We start from the raw sequence: 20,802 nt of genomic DNA, 5'->3' as shown, positions 1-20,802 counted from the left end.
GAGTCACATGTATCATGAGAATTGGGCATGTCTGTACATGCTCTTCTGGAATAGCTGTCCTGAAACATTCAGTCTGGCTTAATGATGCTTCGTTGGGATTTGGCTGAATCCTCTCTGAGCAGGAATTTGTCAAAACACAGAAGTCTTACTCCTTTGCTTTCAAAATGCTTTCATGCTGTGCCTATTTGGAAGCAGCTCCTCTGATTCAAACTTCACCCTACCTTTCTCTGATTTCCACCTAAGCATAAACAAGAACTGATGAAGAGTATTGATGAGATGTGTGCAACAGAGGAGCTTAGAAGTAAATCCAAAGAACACAGAGAAAGCAGGGAAAGAAAGTAGAAAGTCATGAAGTCCAAACTGAGAAATTGACTCGGACAAGGGCAACAGTTAAACCACTCAAGATCTTGTGAACCTAGGTTTCATCTTCAGGCATATCTCAGTTTCTTCAGTGAGCCTGAGATCCTTTTGAAAACCCCAATCAGTTCTCTCTCTTTGAGTTACAGGACTGAGTTGAAAAAGCACATTTGAGTTGTAAAGAGCAGGGTGGAGGATAATGCAAAATAACTTTACATTTGTATCAAACACATGTGACTTCATAAGTTGTTTGTCATTTCTTGTGAGGTATGAAAAGATGCCCATCTGACTTCCAAAGTATGTTTTACGTTCTCTTACTCAGCTCCTTTGAGGATATTGCAGCATGCTTTTTTTGCCTCCACCCCTTACTAATTTTGTTGGTCACCATCCAATGGACAGAGGCCACCTTTCTATTTGTAACATTGATAGCAATCCCCCCTTCTCCATTTACACCAATGACAGCACATGCAGGAGTTTAGCAAACACGAGACCTTGCCTTGCCGTGTCAGCTCATCATAGTGAGGTTTTCAACCAGTTAGATGTGAAAATATCGGACAGTCCAACCCTTCTTTCTCAATAAACTCCTCAAACAACCACGCTGAATACAAGCAGAAGGATGTTATTAGCAGTACTAATATAAACTTAATACTGCCTATCATATATAAATGTAATATACCTCATAGGGTGAAGCACGGCATAACCTCAAACATACCGTGGTGCTTGAACTTCATTGGGAGTCCCCTGCTTTGACACAAGAATCTGAGAATGACCAGATGGACACACAAGGAGACAGTAGAAAAGATAAAAGAGACTGACAAACTTAAACGTCAAAAGTAGATGAGGACAGCTAACCTGAAGCCCTTTCCCTGGAGGACTCTGCAGGCTAGAGGCAGTTTCACTGTGCTTTTTGCCAGAATACCTCAAAGCTCGTCTGAAAGGATTAGGTAGTTCTTGCTCAGCCACTCCTAATAAAATGGAAATTAGTCTTCTGCCATTATATGGGAAGAGAAGAGATCAAAATACCTGACCTACTTCTTACTGTGTTTCAATACTGCCTGCTCTCTGTCAGCTGCAGGAGAAGTTGGTCCCCCTCCAGGCTGCTCTGTATTTGGTGGATGAGCTATTTTTATTTAATGAATAATCCTTGCTGCTCAACAGCCACTAGTGATAGCCTATAAATGTCACTAATGGTGAGTTTGGCCCTCTAGCTCAAGGCCATGGAGTGGGCACTACTCAAACTTATTTGTTAGGAATTCTTCATTTGTTTGATTATCATCCAGAGTGGGTTAGTTCATTTGGTTGTGTTGACTGAAGAGGTGAGGGGAGGAAGAGGTAGAGGAGAAGGAGGAGGAAGGATAGAGTTTGATGTTTTGTCCTTGATGGATATTGAGGAGTTCTGTGCTGGTGATGCCTCTGAGGTCTGTGTGGGAGCACCTGTCTGATCTACTTGGATTAAAGATCTGTCCAAAATATGTTTTACATTATTCCTGTGCCTGAAGGTTAAAAAAGGCAACACAATGCTCTTACAGTGTGGGCTGTGCCTTCAGGTTCTCTGTGGTGCAACCCTTGTTAAGAACCTGTCTTTTATGTGTCAATTTGCCTTATACCCAATTGCTGTCAAACAGGGAGTATCTCTGTGACATTTTTGATGTGTAAAACAGGTCCCGAAGGATGTTATTAGTGGGAGGGAATGCTTAGGAGTGGGAAAAATATTTGCCTTTCAAATACACTCTACCATCTTGACCTTATCAATTGGTGGGATCTGAAATGGAAGGCCAAGTTTCAAACCACTTGGCTTTCTCAGACTCGTTTACTTCTGATTTCTGTCATCCTTCCACATGCCCGAGATGATCATTGTGGCAGACTCTAGACACCTTTTCCTCAGAGATGAGTTTTGCTGGAGCAAGGGCTATTTGGGGCAATTGAGGCAGGCCTGCTGAGTGCAAATGGAGTGCAAATGCCTGGTATGGGGTTGGAAATGGTGATTAATTCTTGAGATAGACCATAATATTCCTTCAAATTCCTGCCTCCCAGGCATGAGTCCATCTCTGCCCTGTCCTCCGTGCCTGCACTCTCATCAGACAGCGACAAGGATGGTGAAGATGAAGGGAACGATGAAGATGAGTTACGTGCACTGCAGTCTTTCCATATCCAGTCCAACTGCAACACTGAGAGAGACTCAGGTATAAACAGGAGAGGGGCATGGGCAGAAATGCAGAAAAATGGCATGAGTGGGAAGTGGGGAGAAGCTGAGACGCTGCCTTAGGGATAAGATATGGGTGAAAAGAGAAAGACCAAGATGAAACAGATGGATCGACACCAGTGGGTGATGTGGAATTGCCCATTCCTGCATCTGAAGAGGGGTACGTTTCAAAGCTCTGTGATTAGAAATTCAGTTGTTAAGTTGCCACTTTTCTTGCCATTTCCAACTGGCCAAACAAATTCTGAATTAGTGTCCAGGGCTTGGGCCTACAAGCTATTAGAAGTCTGTAGAAACCAAAAGAGGTCTCATGGAGGATTCTGGAGATGCCTGATACAACTTACAGTAGAGGTTGTCATTACTAATTTGGGATGGTTTTACCACAGATGCTACTGTGTGTGGGAGCAGGTTCTTTTGCCAAGCCTTTGGTGGGTCACTGCACTGTGGCAAGTGTTCCACGATGGGTCTGCTGACTCAGTGAAAATCTTGCATAAAACAGTATGTCTCTGTTAAAATTTTGATACAACGATTTGGTAGTCTGTAGGAAGGCACATACTGGCAGTGGTTTGCTGGTTCAAAAGGTGTAGGACTCCTGCCTTTGAGGAAAGAGGAGATAAGAGGTCTTTAAAAAGCTGGACTGCTGGCCAAAAGTGTCAGCTAGGTCTATATCTCTTTTTTCCTTTCCAGATCCAGACCTTACCCTCTCAAGAAGCCTTTCCCACTGGGAAATGAGGAGGGTGAGTTGCTAAACCTTCAAATTATATTTCTTGTCATGGGGGAACTGGAAAAGAAATTCCTATGGAGACTAAAAACTTAATTCCTACTGGTGGGAAAGGTGCAGCTGCAGTGAGAAACCATCGAGAAGCCTCTCTGTGAAGAACAACCTGGGGATGGCAAAATAAAGCCTAGTTTAAGAAACAACTTCACTTGGGATTTTGACATCAGTATCATCCCATCAGATGTTATGATTTTGCCTCTTCATTTCTGGCCTGAATTTCATGCGTCGCTGAAGCTGATCATATACTTGAATCCAAGCGAGGCATTTAAACGTTTGGTTATGCAAGACGCAGCAACAGAAGTATCATCTTTATTTCATGCTCTATCATTAAGGGAGGAATTTTAAGCTATCTCTTGGACAGCTTTGGGGCTTTTATGGAGATGCGTATAATTGTTTTTCTGTGGGCCTTTGTGGTTTTTCCCCTCAGGAGAACTCAGTCCCTAAGATCGTTTTTCTTTCATTTTCCCTCAGGCCAAAGAGATAGCAGCAATCCAGCGCTCGGAGGCACCGATGGGCAAGATGCCCCGGCAACGTGGGCGCTGGTCCCAGCCAACCAGCAACATAGAGATGACGGTGAAATCCATGCTTGACTTGCGCCAGTTGGAGTCTTTCTCTGTTTCCCGCTCTCCGAGTCGAGACTCACTATCCCAAAACAGCAACGGGGACGACAGAGAAGAGCAGGCAGATCTTGCTGTGCACGTCAACAAAGTAAGGGCAGTACTACTCTGAGGGAGTTAATCTACTCCCAGTGCATCTGTCCTGCCTCTGCTTATTGTTACCTATGTTTATTACTTCCTGCTGCCACTCTTTATCTGTAGAGGTGGCTCTAAATGCCTTCTGAGAAACTTGTTTGGGTAATTCTTTCGTAGCTGGTATTCCTGCAAGGTGTGACCTTGGCATTTTATAGCAGAGCCCATATGGGATCAAGGTTTCTTTCCAGTGACAGGGAAGACCTCATGTTTTCTTTTAGCTCTTTATTTATGGCAAAACCAAGCTGAGAAGCTGAGCTTGGAATTACAGATGTGTACCTGATTACCTGTTAGGTCACTCTGCTGGGGTGCAGTTTCTTGACTCCAGCAGCCACTGAAACGTATCTCAAGGATGCCTGTGGTTGGGATTGTGCTACATTATTACATTCTCTTTAATCTTTGTATCGATGGGTCACAGCAAGTAGTGCATGCTCATACCTCAGAAAGTTAATGCTTGTTTTCCAGTAACAATCTGTTGTGGTTCCTAACTTCCTTGGAGTTTTTCCTTCCTCTATAACTGTGTGACTGAGAAGAGGGTTGGGGTCACTGAGTGTGGTAAATCAATGTTTTCCAGCTGTGGCTCACAGACATACCTGAACTATGTCTGAGCATTCTATAAAAGGTAACGGAAGAACCTGCTGCTGCGTGGCTTACGCTCCTGACATGTGGTCAGAGAGGGGTAGGGAGTCCAGAGAATTTTAGGGGGTTGCAAACAAGAAACGAAATAGGGAACTGCAGCAGCGGTCCATCAGGTTTAGTAAATAAGGACCAGAAAAGACAAAGGAGTGCTGTGTTTTTTGATCTCAGGTTTCTGATCTGTGCTATAATACATACTTCCTGACCCTGCACGACATATGCTGGCTTAAGGAAAACCACTGGTAGTATTGAGTTTCCTCTCTTTTTAAACCAGGTTGGCGGCTCAATACCTCCCCAAGATAACCGGTCTTGTGTGCGACCCCAAGTGATTCGGCTGGTGTCTTGTGAAGAGGGGATTTTCTCTCAGGAACTGGAACCTTCTGAGAGTGAAGAGTGTGTAATCTACCCTGAGCAAGATGAAATCCATCTCACAGACCCTAGCAGGTTAAAAATAAGCTCTCTGCTGTGCATGGCTTAGACACTTCTATTTGGTTTGCTTGCAGCTTGTGTGGTAACTTGGAAGAGTTGACTTACTGCCTGATTGATGCCAGATATGTTTAGTTGAGATTTTTTTGCCAGCCCAATGCTAAAAGCATCTAAAACTAAGAAGACACCATTGAAATAGTCTTTCCTCTGAGGAAACTGCACATTAGCAAGTTGGGGGTTTTTTGTTGAATAAACAACTTGGGAGCAGACTTTTTGATTTCTCCCTTATCTGGGTTGAAATAGCAAAGGAAAATTTAGGAACTGAAAAACCATCCAAAAGTGACGTGTACGTGGCAGTGAAATGTCTGCCCAGGAGAAATGCAGGACACTACTATTATTTATGACAATTTCAAACCTAATTGGGCAAGAATTTAACAAATGTAGTATCTGATGATCGTTTTGTAGGAAGTAGAATAGCTTGCATGAGATAAATGGAATTGAAAAGGACACTGGAGACAGTGGAGACTTTCTTCCTCTACTGTTTCTCCTGGTTTAGTTTTACCTCATTTAATTTCCTGTTTCAGTCTGTGCTCCATTTTTTTCCTTCCCTGAATTTTGTTCTTCCCTTTCCCTCTTAACCCGACACTAAGAGCTGTTGAATTTCCTCTGTCTACTCCTGCTCTGTTACAAGAGTGGGCTGATAGCTTTAGATGGGCTTTTATGCAAGAGTGCCTGCCAAGATTTTGTAGTTGAAGCTGCTAGGTTTCTCCCTCTTTATTTACATTTTTAGTTTTATTATGGTAACATTTGGACAGAGCAGACCCATGTGCTGCTCCATCCTGTAAGAAAGGGAGGCCCCTCTGGTGATGTTGGATACAGACTGGACACATCTTAAAGTCTATAGAGTTTGCAAGCTGCCAGGAGTAATTGCCATTCCGTTCTGTTGAGTGACTTCTGCATCCTGCTTTGCATCAGAGTAAATCTGAAACTAAAGTATTCCATAAAGTGGAAAACTGAAGTCCTCAGGCATCAGGCAAAAGAACGCTGCTGGTGTCATTTAGCAAAATAAGCAGAAATCACAGCAGAAAGCAGGTCATAAACATGGAAATGGTAGTATATTAGGACTCAGATTATGACAAATTTGAGTTTCGATCATGTAGGTATAGGCCTGGTTTTAGTCCTTTTTTCATTATGTAGATCTCTGTGGTTGTTCCTCACCTGTGCTGGAAATCACGCCAGGGCAGTGCTGTGCTGGTGCCTGGTAATGACGGGAAACCGACAACGCCCCGAAAGTCAGACAGTCCCCTTGAGACTTCACTGTCCAAGCTTAATGAAATGCAAAAAATATACTGTGTAATGATGAGAGAAATCAACTTCTTTTTCTCTTTAAAGCCTTACTTTTGTAATCAAAGGTGTTACTAACCCAGGTAAGGCCTTATTAAAGTTAAAACGTGCTTCTTTACATGTAAACCAAATATCTCTTCTAGTGCTGTATCTTTCCTGTCTCTCTTGTAGTGAGTTCCAGGTAAAAGCGTTGCCCCACGGGAAGCTCAGCAGAGATTATCACAGTAACGGATGCCCAGACAAACACAGTCCTGACAGTGCCTGCTCTGTAGATTACAGCAGCAGTCGTCTGTCCAGCCCAGACCATCCGAATGAAGGTGAGGTGCAAAGACACTGCAGAAGCTTGCTGGGACGGTTCTGTGCCTGTGGCTGTCCTGATCTTGATCCTTTTCCTGAGCTGAACTGAGGTCACACTCGTGTTGAGTCTTGCTAGTAAAGATTGAAGTGCATTTCAATCTTTAGCGAAGCTGCTGTAGGAGCAGGAGTTGGTTAAAGTTTCCTTTACCTTGCTAGGTAAGGAGGCAGGTTTGGTATTGGTTATCCCATAGGCTGAGCTGTTTGTGGGATATGGTGGGTTAGAGAATACACTTGATGCTGACTGACTTTTGCTTTAGCATCATAGATTCAATTCAGCATATTTGAATATATTTTTTTTTCTAACCTGGCTTTTTCACAGATTCTGAAAGCACTGAGCCGCTAAGTGTGGATGGCATTTCAGATCTGGAGGGAGATGAAGGAGAGGAGGACGTGGGGACTGGAATGCCGGAGGGAGAAAGCCCCCAGACACCTGATCAGGAGAAGTTCCTCAAGCAGCATTTTGGGACCCTGAGCAGCACTGATGGAAAAGGTATAGCTCTCTGCTGGGTGGGGAGGACTTTGTGATTTGTCCCTTGTGTAAGTCTAGCCAGGCTACAAGTTCTGCTCGGTTCTTGTGGATTTATGTGTACAAAGGGGCAAAAACAGGAGGAAGCCAATGTAGAGAGACCTGAAGAAGAGCAACATCTTTTAAACTCCATCGATCTGCGTGTAAGTTTGTGCGGAGGAGATTGGGGTCTGTGTCGGTTTGGGTTAAGTGTTGTCCTCGGAATCCTGAAGAGGTTCTTATGTTCCCAGACTAGTTTTTCCTGTTGTAGATGAAGGAATTAACCGTGTTCACCTCGCCTCCCCGTAGGTGACATGCAGTGGCCTCTAGTGGTGTATCAAGGCATAACAAATGTCACAAAAGAAAAGGCTGGAATGCTGGGTGGAGGGAGAGAATGAGAAGAGACATCAGAGGGGCAAAGGAAAGGAGCTGGTTACTCTTTATCGACCAACTCCAGAACAAAGCGTGTCTTTTTAGAATTGATAGTGGTTGCAGGCAGCAATATCTATGTGAGTTGTCTGGGGTTTTTTTCTTTTCTTTTTTTTTTTTTCCCCCTCTTGTGATTGATTTGTTTTCATCTTGATGCCAGTGCCTCACAGTACTGCAGGCAGGATAGGACACAAAGGGAAGCCAAAAAGGAGGAGACGTCCCTTAGGGAGAGGAACAGTTTAAAGCAGAGTAATCTAAGTAGAAAAGAAAAGGCAAAGGCAATGGAATTATTTCATTCTCTGTGTTTTTAGTTCAAAAATGCCTTTGGGTACAGGGGAACATTTGATAGTCTCTGTGATAAGAAAATGCATATGTCAGAATGTTTGCTCTGTAACTAAACCTCTCCCTTTTTCTCTCCTCTTTAACCAAAATTTTTAGGTGGTTCATGTAGGAGTCTGGAAAGAACTGAAAACCTCAGCATTTCTTCTCGCTTTCTTTCCCAGTCTCCGGCTCTCAGGTATGGCTCTGCTTTTTTTGAATGTTTCTGTGCGCTTATTTTCACTAGTGCAAGTGGGTCTCGTGCTAGGCCCTGGGTCCAAACAGTTGACCTCACTTCTGGCCTTGGTGCTGGCATAGCCCCTGGCAGGCTGCTTGCAGACCCTTGGGATTCGGACAGGCCGTGCTGCGTCACTTCAGCTGTTCTGTTTCTTCCTAAATCAACTCTGGTTTAGTCTTTTTCCTCTCCCAACAATGTGCTTAATTGTTTTGTGATTAATGCCTTGACTGATTGAGTTGGAGGAATCGCTAATAATCTCATTTACTCTTCACTGTTTATGCTCTGTGTATTCTTTTGCATTTCATTCAGCTTGGACAATGAAAGTAGGCTTGTCAACTTTTCCTTTGTTTTACAGCCCTTTCTTACTCAGCTTTGTTTCTCAGTCCCATGCCTTCACAGGGTGCTCTGGTGTTTCATACAAAGCCTCGTGGGGATATTATTCTTCAAAAAAAGCCTCAGCCCTAAAGCATCCCAAAGGGCCTCTCCAAGCTATTTCCTTTGTTTAAAAAAAATCCCAATAAAATAAATTAACAAAACCAGACAAAAAACAGGGTAAATACTTTGGTTGATTTGGTTTCGTAAATGTTTTAAACAAACAAATACGCCCCTAGTCCTCTAAAATGACCACCTGAAATCTCAGCTCAAATTAATTCCGTTGTGTAGGACTGAGCAAATTTGGGTGCACCTTCTATGGTTCACCAGTTTTGTCTAAATTCACCATGTTAGGGAAATTTTTTAGTTATTGCTGTATTCTGCTGCTGTTGCTGCTGTTGGGAATGCCTCTGGTCTGTCGGTATGATTGGGAAGAAAGCCAGCGGTTAGCTGTTGGGTGAGCCTCTGGAGAGCTGCAGTAGTGAGCAAAGGAAGTCACCGGTCCTCTAGAGATGTAACAGGAGAGGTGGTTTTAGGTTATGAAAACTTCTGGGCTTTTAATCTGTTCAGCTGTTCAAACATGCCAGATCGCAAGTTGCTTCCTTTCCAAAGTGAGCTCACTGTGCTTGTCTGAAGTGGAGAGGAAGAGGAAATTAGGCTTTCCTCTTAAAGATACTGACCCGCTTTCCTAGTAATTGTGCTTTTATAATGTTAGGAAAGTATTACTACTTTCTTTTAGGGTATATTAGAATTGAAAACTTTTCATTGTTAGTAAGGTGAGCTGAGAGAAGAGACCTGACCTGACTTTGCCCAATCTTACCTCTGCCTCAAATTTTTCCTTCTCTTTTGCCTTTTACCTTTTGCAGTGTCCTCCCTGAAAAGAGTGACCCAATATTATTTGTGATCACGCAGCCTAAAGGGAAATGCCTGACGACCAGTGCTTTCAGGGATGAGTAGAATGAAGTGGTAACAGCCTAGGGCATTTTTGACTTAAAAAAATCTAGACAGGGAAGGGCTTTTTATCCCAGGGAAACTGGTTTAACGTGTGTGCCTGTTTGTGCAAGATGATGTACTTTCTTGTTTTAACTGTGATTTATTTATCGTGTTCTCTAGACGATTGTCACTCTCTTCATCAAATCTGATACTGGATTCAAAGCCCATCGAGCCACCAACCCAGACCGATCAATTTACAGCAGACCTGTTGAAAAACGGGAGCAGCCATGCTGGCGATGCATCGGAGAACAGCCAGCTCCTGGAGAGTGTAAATTCCAGTCGGGCTCTTTATGTCCATAAAAAACGCAGATCAGCTTTGGAGGCCAGCAGACTTGGTATGGCTCCTGGACGGGTTATCACGTGCTTTCCAGAAGGCCCCATGAATGCAATGATGAGAAAGGCGCAGTCAGTTCACGACCTCGTTCATGAGGGTAAGGACACGGGTTGGAATGATGGTATAAACCTGAGAAATGAAATGGGGAGATTTGAGCTTGAGTAGAGATTTAAAATAAGCATGTCTTTTTGCCTTCTGAGCTACAGGCTTTACATGTCTTCTAACTCTTAGCCTGTCGAGGGAAATTTAATTTGCTGGTCTTCTAGTTATCAGTCTCTGATACTTATCTGGCAGCTGTGGGAGGAGCCAATGCCAAGGGTAAAATGAACTATTTGCAAAGAAATTCTCTCTTGCTGTGGGGTAGTTGCTCCAGGCCAAGACTGAAGCTCCCCTGGGTGGGGAGGAGAGAAAGAGAGGAGAAAAAAGTTATAGGAAGCTTACTGTATCCATTCCCTTTGTGTGGAAGAACTCCATTTTTTAAAACAATCAGCTCATGAGCCATCAATAAGCACTCAGGGGTTTTTTAAAAGTTAAACCTTATTACCACAACATCATATGTAAGTTTTTGTCTGCTTCCTCTGGCCTCTTAGTTAACAGTCACAGTGGTCTGAGGTCTTTTGGCCATACACTTTAAGCACAAGTTTCTGTCATCAGGTGAACAGGATGAGGGATGGGCAAAAAAGAAAGCTGTCGAAGCTTGGTGATAGGAACCTGAAGCAGTGGTTCTGTACACCCCTCCCAGGGGCTGAGCTGAGGCATGTAGGCTGGAGCAGCTCTGTTATTTTCCAATTTTGGAATTCACTGCAGGCTCTTGTCTATTTTTGGTATGTTTGTCTGTTTAATTTTCACAGATAAGGGTCCTGGAGTGATATCCTGTGCCAAGCAGCGTCCTCAGACTCTTTTGGTGGTTGAGAAGGATCCCAGACCTAACAATTGCAGGGTGTTATCAGCCAGTATGTTGAAGATGGATGGATGTGGTGCTCTGCTGGCCAAAGATGTCAGGGCTGCAAAACCAAAGTCCTACATGAACCCCACAACCAGCTTCCGAGCTAAGATGTCAAGGAGCGTATCTGTAGGGGAAAATCTGTACCTTGGTTGCTCCACCGAAATGTTGACTGATGGGAGGACTAGCCCTCCAGTGGCAGAGAAGACACAGTTTAGTTCTGCAGCAGATGCTGAGAAGAATAAGCTACCAGTGAAAGAAAGTGTTCCAGTGAAGCCAACGCTTCAACCAGTTGTAAACTGCTCCTCTCCCAAGTCCTTCCACAGCAAGCTGGCATCATCAAACCGAGCACATCTGATTCTTGACATTCCCAAGCCGTTGCCTGATAGACCCACGCTGGCCTCCTTCTCACCCACTACCAAAACAAAGACACTGCTTGAGCCACAGTCTCCGCAGTCACCTGCTGGGGCCTGTAAAAAGAAACCCTCTTTTCCTGAGGTCCGAGCCTCCAAGAAGGAGACTCAAACTGCTGGCTCTCTGGTTCCTGCTAGAGAGATCCCAACAGGACTTGCTAAGGAGAGCTCAGCGGAGAATCCAGGTTGCCAAGATGAGCCAGGGGTCATTAATCCAAAACTGAGGGAGTTGTCAGAGGGCCAGCCCCTAAGGTCTCCTGAGGGCATGCTGCCCAGGTACAGGGAGAGGATCACCGGCATCGCCTGTGTGCTAGACAACCAACCCGGACTTTGCCCACTAGACCCCATCAGGCCGAGGTCTCCTACATCTCTAACTGCCTCGGCACAGGTCTCAGGTGTGCATGGATACCCATCTCTTATCTTCCCCCTTCTGTCTCCTGTCTTTGTGAATCGCCTCACGATCCCATCACATTTCTTTACGTCCAGCTTCTGGCCTGTCTCGTCCTGTCTGCACCTGTCTCGTTCCATAAGTCATCCCCTCAATGGTGAGACACTTCTTCAACCTGACATCTTTTTCTCAGTCTTTAATTTCCATTTCCTCTGGGTCTTGTGTCTGAAGGTCCTTGTTAGATGAATGTTTTGTAGACCTCGGCACTCTCGTGTTTTCAGTTGTACAATTGCCTGTGGGGATCAAACCTTTTTCTGGTCAATGCTAAAAGCTGGAGCACTGGGAATCCCTGTGGGTGTGTAGGTTACATCCCCCGAGCCCATCTCAGAGCATGTCTGACCAGCAGATGAAGGTGCAGGCAAATATGTGCAAGCTGAACTTAGCAAGTACAGGTAATAGAATCATAGAATGTGTTAGGCTGGAAGAGACCTTTAAAGGTCATCTAGTCCAACCCCAAATAGTGACAGTGAAGTTATGACAGGCAGCTCAGGCTTTGCTTTGCTTTGTTTATGTGCAAGTGTGCAAGGTCCAGAAGTGTCTTCTTGCCTGAGATAAGGCTTGACCAAGATGACTTCCTTGCTTGTAGCCATCTGTGAGAGTGAGAAAGTCGCTGTGCTGCTGTCACTCTGCTTTGAGGACATCTGCAAACAGGATATGCAGTGCACGTGTGGGCCTAGCCTTTGGGTTTGAGCATAAAGAGAATGGCATAGGTTTTGAATTATCTCTTACTTTGGAGAGTGGGAAACTGTTGTACCTGATGAAAGCAGCTTTGGATCTGTTACAGGCCTTGGTTTAAGGTACTTCAGTCAAATGAAAACTAGCAGGTAACTTCAAATTGAAGCAAAAATTCTGCCCTTCAAGTCAGGAAAACCTCCAGTGGTAGAGAAGACACAGTTTAGCCCCACAGCAGATGCTGCAGGATTAAAACCTCCACAGGTTTTTCTTTTATGTCACAACCTGAAAGGAAATAGGCTGAAATACTCAGCTGAGTCCTGCTGTAGGAAACTGGATGTTAACCGCTGTACCGCTTGTACCTTCAGGGGGCTATGCAGTGCGTGGTTTTTAATCTCTTTTGCTATGTTCTTATTCACATCTGGGAAGGGTTGCCTCCGTAATCCTCAGATCAGTTACTTTACCTGGTACCAGGCTGCTCAACCTTTCATCGCAGTGGTTAAACGCAGTATTTCTGCACCGAAGCATTGCAGAGGGGTGATACAGTTTTGATGCGCTGGCTTTTTGGTTTGGGGGGTTTTTTTGGCATTTCTAGAGAGGTCAAGCACTCTAAGATTTAAATGTTCTTATATAAAAGAGGAAAGGTGGTGTTTTGCCTGAGGGACCTTCTGTTCTTCCACCACAGGGTAGCTGCTCTGTAGAACAGTGAAACTTTCTGACCTTACCCCCACAGGGGTGAGGTTTTCTCCACCAGCACATGGACCCTGGAGCTGAGAAGTAACAGTGCAGTTGCCTCTACTCTTTAGGCTGAATTTTCTCTTCTAGACTTGGGAATCAAGTTACTTTTCACATGTTTTTTGGTCAGTTGCTAGCGATCTATGTTTGCAGAACTAGCACAGATAGTGCAGAGAAGAGTTTTGTTTTGTTTTTTCCTCTTAAAGCACCTCCCAATTGATAGCACACTCTGACAGAATGTTTAGCAGCATCCTTTAGTGTCAGGATGATTTACCACAACAGATCCCCGACTTTTTTTTTTTTTTCCTTCTCAGCAGACAACTGTCAGCCTTTCAGCTTCTTGCAGACCGAGTTTCCCAAGTTTTAGTGGTAGTTTGTGGAAAAGCTGTTTATATCCAGGTTGGCTATCGCTGAGAACAATTCACTGTGATTTCTGTGGATCATAATGTGGCAGCTTAGGTTAGAACTGTAGGGTTGACAGAGACCTGTTTGGTCTCTGACTTGCTCTGTGACTTTGGGTTTCCACTTAATTTTTCTATCTTTCCATTTTCCTGCTTGTGTAACAGCTGCAGAATAAGACTTAATTGTTTTTGTTAAAGCATTTTGACATCTACAGGTAAAATACTGTAGATGTGCTTAATACTGTTGCTGTGTTTAATTATTCTCCGCTGGTTTCTGAAGAGTTCTGCTCTGCACACACGAGAGGCAGAAAATGCCAAAACACAAGCATTTATGTTACATTAGTCACCTTTCTCCAGGCTGGCAGTTCACAGAGCTGGACACCAACATAAAAATCACGATGAGAGGAGAAATTCAGAAGTGAACATGAGAAGAAACATCTGGGTTTAAAAAAAAAAAAAAAGAGGGGAGGAAGGAGGGGCAGTGAAAAAAAAAGGGGGGGAAAAAAGAGACAAGAATCTTGGACTGCACTGAAGCCTGCTGTGCTCAAGAGGGTTGGGTGACTTGGGAACAAAAAACACAGATGGAAGGATTTGTTCATGCCCCTTTGTTCTTCTAGATGTGTTTGTTTATGTATAAATAGATGTTTTTCTAGCTGTATTTGTTTGCAAATCATCTAGATGTATTCCTAAAATTAGCAAAAGCGCCCTCTAGTCTGTTCAGAGATGACATTCTACCAATTGCAGAAGTAATAGTGCTAATGTGACCAAGTTTTGGTTTTAGGTGACTAAAGGAAGTGGAGTGGCCTTTGTCCAGGCCTTTGCAAACTGAAGATAACTGTGGATTGTGTGTGTGTCTGTGTCTTTACTCATGGTTTATATCTAATTCACAGAAGTGTTTGTTTTATTAAAATATTACAGGATTTCAACTATGATGCTTTGGAGATCATATATAGTAGGGGCAGGAAGAAGACGGTGTCCTTCAATTGCCTGCTTTTATTTTTCATTTTCAAATTACAGTGTGTCAAGCAGTACAGATCCCGTGTTGCTCGAAAGTGTCATTGTGTTGTGACAGAGTTTGTCAACACTTGTCTGACCTCAGCCCTCGCTAGAGAACATTGTAATAATTTGGTATAATCCTTTATTCTCCATGCTTACTTGTATGCAGTGCAGAAGGATACCTGAGGGGGAGTGTGTACATGTGTGACTATGTGCAGGTTAAGTTAGGGGCTCCTTAAATTGGTCTTTTTTGCCTCTGGAAACCTTCATTCAAACTTGACTTCAGTTATATAATATATATGTATATATAATTGAGAATGGCATGAATAACCTGTGACAAAAATGTGCAATCTGAAAAAAACCCTAACATTGCTGACTTTGGAGAGGCTGAAATAATAGGAATGTTTGAAACAAGCAGCATCTCTAGTTAGTATGAAGGAAAGCTTGTGCAGAACTTGTCTGTTCAATAATTGGCTTAAGCTAGCCCTAAAAATTGAATGAGAAATGTGTGCATGTAAGTCTTTCACATATATATATTAAAAAACAGATATAATACATATAAAAGTCAGATTACTCAGCTGTAAGATTGTGGATATTGGAGTATGTCTGTGCCTTAGTCTGGGTTTTTTGGTTTTTTTCCTCCCCTTCAGAATCGTGCATCAGCGTCGAGCAGTGTGAGCACATGGTATCCGAGCTCCAGGACAGCATGCGCAAAGCCATTCATCTGTACCGCATGGTGAGTGACCTCGGGCACGGGCTCCCTTACAGCAGGTTGGCTTTACCGCTTGTGAGCATCAGACCTATGTGCCTGCTGGCTCAAGGTGTTCTCTTGACTGGGACAAACTGCCTGGTTTTCCACTTGGCCGCACCTTAAGCTTGAACCGGCGAGGCAGAAATTCCCCATTTCTGACTTTTGGATTTTCCAGTGGCTTGGTATGGTACTCTGAGCAAAACAATTCAATTTTCAGTCTGTTTAGCCTATCTGTGAACTGAAGATAACAGTATGCTCTTTTTCAGAGGGGTATTAGGGGGTTAGTTAATATTTATACAGTGCTTCAGAGATACAAAATATTATAGGAGCTTTATTCTCCCCATCTGTTCTCTGTCTTTGATGCCTGGGAAAAGGATTAGCGAATGTGAGCTACCATGGGAATCCAGCTGTGAGAGGGAACGTGCAAGCACTCGCCTGTCCCTCCCGCTGCCAGACGAGGGTTACGTGCAGAGCACTAAAACAGCTCTTCGTTTCCTTGCTTAGCCCTGATCTGTCAAGTCTCCTGAAACTTCTACAGTGAGCTTCTGCCACGTGGTCCTCTGCAGCTCTGGCCTTGGCACTTGCGTTAGCGCTCAGACCTCACCCTGTTCCTCTGACCAGCTGCATCTGGCAGGTGGGAAGAAAAGGAGACTGTGGCCCCTTCTTAGTGTAAAGGGAAACACTACCCAAAAACGTGCTTGCCTTTTCTGTCCTATTGGAGTAATGCCTCCAGAAACGTGCTTGCCTTTTCTGTCCTATTGGAGTAATGCCTCCAGATTTTGTGTGACCAGCAGTACTGGATGCATGCTCTGCTGTGGGACTAGATCAGCTGTCTCGAGTGTTGGAGAAAGGGACACTTGGGTTGTTTGCAAATCTTTCATAGCTTTACTTCCCTAAAGGGCTGAAACTGCTTACTCAGTGCTCTACCTAAACCCCAATTTTTTTTTCCTCCTTTCTATTTTCAGGTCTTAAATGATACAGAGTCTTCTACTGACAAAGATAAAATAGCAGGCCTCCTGACAGAAACATTCTCCTCAATGAAGAAAGAATTGGACTCTCTGAAGGATGAGGAAGAATTTCCAAAGGTTAAGGAGGTACCGGCGAAGCCCCAAGATACCCCTAGCCCACTGCATGAGGGATGTGGTGCCAATCTACCGAGCCCCAAGAGTTTGGGAGATGAGCAGACACTAGCTTTGCTAGAACAGTACTCGGAGCTCTTGCTACAAGCTGTGGAACGACGCATGGACAAAAAACTCTAAGAAGGGTGGCTTTCAGGTGTTTGTGAATACACAGAAATAATCCCAAGAAGAGGACCACAGAGAGAGCTTCAGACCAACGCTGTCATCACACGGGTCTAGGGCTGGCGGGGAGACCTTTATAAACTGATTTCCTCAGGCCCCTACAATTGACTTGCTCTAATTCTTAGCAATGTGCTGGCCACAATTTTAGTAATTTTTTTTCCCCAATGGTCTTCAACTTCCTGTCTCTAGACAAACTGAAGGAGGAGTTTGGAGAAATTGCCTTGAGATTTCTTCATAGCCAGGAGGTCAGGATGTTTGGTACCTGAAGAAACAAAGAAAATCCAGTTTATCCAAGAAATTCTGAACTGCTGACTAAACACAAACTAGCCCAAGTGAAGCCAATCCCTTTCCTCTCCAAGGCTTCGCGAGAGTCAAGAAGCAGACTTTTTATGGGTTTATTTATTAATTTATTTTTCTGACTGTTGCTCTATGTCACGTTTGTGGCTGTTGTCTTTATCCTTTTAACAAAAACTGTCAACCCCTTTGCCATATCCCAGCGAGAAACAATCTCTGTATTATAACCCCCCGAGAGGGAGACAGGCTGGAGTGTCTGTGCAATTAATGAACTGTTTTCTGCTTAAATCTTACCTTGCTGTTCTTTCTTCTTTTCCTGCCTTAGTTTTGTTACCTGGAGTAATCCTACTGTTGTCATGACGACCCTCTGCTTTTCCCTTCTTTCAAGACAGTCTGCACGCTGTATTTTCTCTGCATTCACCTCCAGGGAAAGGCTCTGCAACCCTTGGACCCTACTTTGGACATTGCTTAATGAATTCACTAGCAGTATTTTTAATCTGGAATTTGACGTTACATTGTTACTTCAGACTGGGTTTTCTGCAGACATTTTTAAAAATGGGATTTAGATAAAATACAAAAGTTTGTTTCAGCCGCCTTTCATGATTAGACATTGGATTTTGATGTTACCATGACTCGGAAATTTGGGGTGAAGCTGTATTTGTTGGGAAGTGTCCTAGAAAAGCTGGTTTCCATCTCTTACAGTGTAACTCTGGATTTGAGAGATCTTCAGTGCAATGGCTCATCCACGTCATTTGTTCATTTTACTGTGACAGGAAAATGTTTTCTTCTTGCTTTTCCAGGAAAACAGAATATTTAAATTCCAAAAAGGTGGGATTCTCTTAACTTTGGTAAAGCTATGTCAACTACCCCCTGAAAATGGTTTCCCAAGAAATTTGAACAAAATATTTTGTGATGTGATTACCTCCATTTCCCCTGCCCCCAGCTAATGAATTTCTGTTCCGAGAAAGAGAAAATCTTCCTTTCTTGCATTTTTGTGTGCAATACTCTTCTTGCCCTGTGGAGCTTCTGTAAGACCATTCTAACTTGTGTTTGTTGTGCTTTAAAGCTGTCCAGTGATGATTTTTTTGGTCGATGATAAGCTAAGGAAAAAAAACAACTTCAAACCAATGAAATTCTTCAGCACCTTCCCCCTTATTCCCACTCCTTTTCACAACAGGGAGAGATACACAAAATGCTTTATTTCTTCCTCTATCTCCAACCTGTCTTGTATTCATTTTAAGGCAGAGCAGTGTACTCCCAGTTTATAAAACTACCGCAAGCAACAAGCTGTTGGTGGGAGAGAGATCGCCAGGGTCTGTGGAAGTCACTCCGAGGCCGCCAGACTACATCACTTGGTTCCACGGGTTACAGGCTTGAAGCAGTTTTCATTCATTTTTACTGTCCAGGCTGTCGTCTCTTTTTGAAACCCTGTGGCACTCAGAAATGTGGTCTGTCAACTTCTCTGTCTTTCTGTGACTGGAAACTGCAGTGCAGGTTTTTTTCTGCTTGGCTGGCCAGACTGATTTTCTTCCGAGTAGCTTGTCAGGTGTTTCCCAGCCCAGTCCTAACCCATGACCTAACGCCAGGGCTGGGTTATCTGCAGTTCTCGCTCTCCCCCTCACAGGCTTGCTGGCTGATTACCACTGCCGAGTGCGCTGGGACTTGGCGGTATGGGGAGCACTTCAAGAGCTTTCCAGCTACTTCTGCCTGTAATTTAAATCTGCCTAGTCGTGTTTCAGGTCCTTGCTAACCTTTCCTTCCATGAGCTTGTACTGAAACTTTGAAAGTATTGTTTCCGAGTCCTGTCTCAGAGTTGCACTGTGCTGGTACAGCTGGTGTTCCTGGTCTCCCTGGGCAGCTTCTCGTGCACGGGCAGGTTTTGCGAAGGAAGGCAAGTTGAAAACCAGAGAGGAGAATTCTGGCAGTTTCCTTGAGTCGAAAAGGTGCGCTGGAGATGCTGTGAGTGGAATGTATGATGGCAGTCATGTCAGGTCTGTGATGGAGTAGGTGTGGGACAAGCTTGCTTTTGAGGTGGTTAGTTCCTCCACTTTCAGACTGTGAACATATGTCCTAGTATACAGGAAATTTCTTGCTGTACTGGGGCCACAAGACACTCAGGTAAAATAACAGTCCCTTCAACCCAAGTATCTTTTGGTACTAGTGGTAACGGTTTTGAGGGTCCTTTATATTACTTCCCTGTGCAATTTTATTCCATTTTATTATTTAAACTTTAAGGTGGTGACAAAAAGAGCCAGAGATGATACGGAAGAGCCAGTGGCTAGAATGAAAGTCCCATTAAAGAGCAACAACCAGTGAAGCTGGCATAGAGATATGAAACAAAGCTACTTGGAAATGAGTTGAAGCAAATCTTGGCTTTTTTTCAGCTGATCAGAGTGGGGTTTGCTTCCTGGAATGGATTTTGCTTGGGGTCATGGCTGTATACGGGCAACTAGAGGGAAAAATCTAATCAGAATGATGGTAATAGAAGTGTCAGGTAAGTAGATCAGCTGGAGGATGGTTGTGTAGTTTAAAATAAATTAGAATAGTATATGTAGGACACTCAGGAAAACAGAGTAGAGGTAGAGATGGTCTTGGCCTTAAGAACGCTATATGGCCAATACCTGTGAGAGATATAGCACAGAAAGGCTTCAGCAAAGTAGATTTAGGAGTGAGATAGTGATCTGTAATTGAGGAATGAATTGGAGGGGGTTTGATTTTAAATATGTCCTGTCAGGCCTCTTGTTTCTTGGCTTGCTGTCCTCTAAGCAGCTATTGTTTCTTAAATGGCAAAGTCATGAGCCATTTGCCCAAGGCTTGGATGTTGTGAATTGAGAAGTGGAAGCCCAGTACAGGAGGTGCTGGTGCCACAGGTTTGTTGCTGGGAGTGGTGAGGAGATAATGTTGCTCTTTATAATTTGAGACTGATGCAACCGATTCTTCCCTGCTAACTTCCTATTGCTGGCAGTAGGAAATACTCCTAAAAATTCTAGTTTACAGAACAAAGAGAGCGTAAATGTGTTACATTTTGTTGCACCTTGTGAATATGTTTCACCACAGGCTGTCCATTGGGCCAGGTAGAGAAATACTGAATGGTAACTGCCTGGGAAGTGAAGAGGCTTGTGGGAGGAGGTCATAAACTTGAATCTATCCCTCTTACTGGTTTGCGGTCCCTCTTACTGGTTTGTGTGGGCGATAGCATAGACACAACTAGATATCTGTGTTATTTGTTCAACAGAAAGCCTGAAAAAATAATTTGGACCTACCTGTCCTCTTTATATACATTTTGACCCTTCCAACCCAATATTCTGGGTCAAAATGAGAATACTCATTGGGTTTTTGTTGTTGTTGTTCCACCTTGTAGATAGTATTACTTTGCCTGTGGGACCCCTCGGTTCATTCTTGGGCTCTCTTGAACTGGTGCGGCAGGAAGGGCTGCGACCCGGGAGGGCATCAAGCTTTCTGTTCTATGGTAACGCCTTCCTCCTCCCCACCCCTCAGTAGCACCCAGTAGCTGTGCATTTCTTTCACCTCCTCTCTCAGGTTGTCTTTCCATGGGACCTCCCAGGCGATGGTTGGGGCAAGCCTTAGAGCAGCCCCCTCTGCAGTGTGCCCCCCCTCCTTTTGCAGACTTCATCGCCGCTCAGAGAAATCGGGAGTAGAAACATACAAACTTTAATTTTTTAAAAAGCATATGTATATAATTATATATAAGAAAAACAAAATGAAATACAGGTATTTAAACACCATTCATGCATGTATACGGCGTCTCCCCCCAACCCCTCCCCGTTGGATGTGCATCGTCCACGATACTA

At 43.8% G+C, this 20,802-nt stretch overlaps 1 protein-coding gene across 1 annotated transcript in view; it reads left to right on the top strand.

Annotated features, from left to right (window-relative positions):
* The window catches only part of LOC104276789 (mitogen-activated protein kinase-binding protein 1-like), a 43,835-nt gene extending 26,957 nt beyond the window's left edge, over window positions 1–16,878 (top strand). Inside the window, 11 exon segments of the mRNA XM_009873221.1 lie at window positions 2,392–2,540; window positions 3,245–3,294; window positions 3,807–4,043; window positions 4,995–5,164; window positions 6,662–6,807; window positions 7,167–7,337; window positions 8,220–8,298; window positions 9,823–10,133; window positions 10,888–11,787; window positions 15,295–15,380; window positions 16,361–16,878. Coding sequence (XP_009871523.1) covers window positions 2,392–2,540; window positions 3,245–3,294; window positions 3,807–4,043; window positions 4,995–5,164; window positions 6,662–6,807; window positions 7,167–7,337; window positions 8,220–8,298; window positions 9,823–10,133; window positions 10,888–11,787; window positions 15,295–15,380; window positions 16,361–16,654 — 2,593 coding nt within the window. The 3' untranslated portion in view covers window positions 16,655–16,878.
* Window positions 16,879–20,802: the final 3,924 nt, after the last annotated feature.

Source organism: Apaloderma vittatum, unplaced genomic scaffold (assembly GCF_000703405.1).
Source record: "Apaloderma vittatum isolate BGI_N311 unplaced genomic scaffold, ASM70340v1 scaffold37207, whole genome shotgun sequence".
Lineage (NCBI taxonomy): Eukaryota > Metazoa > Chordata > Aves > Trogoniformes > Trogonidae > Apaloderma > Apaloderma vittatum.
The sequence above is the reverse complement of the archived record's forward strand: the minus strand, read 5'-3'. Positions and strand labels throughout refer to the sequence as shown.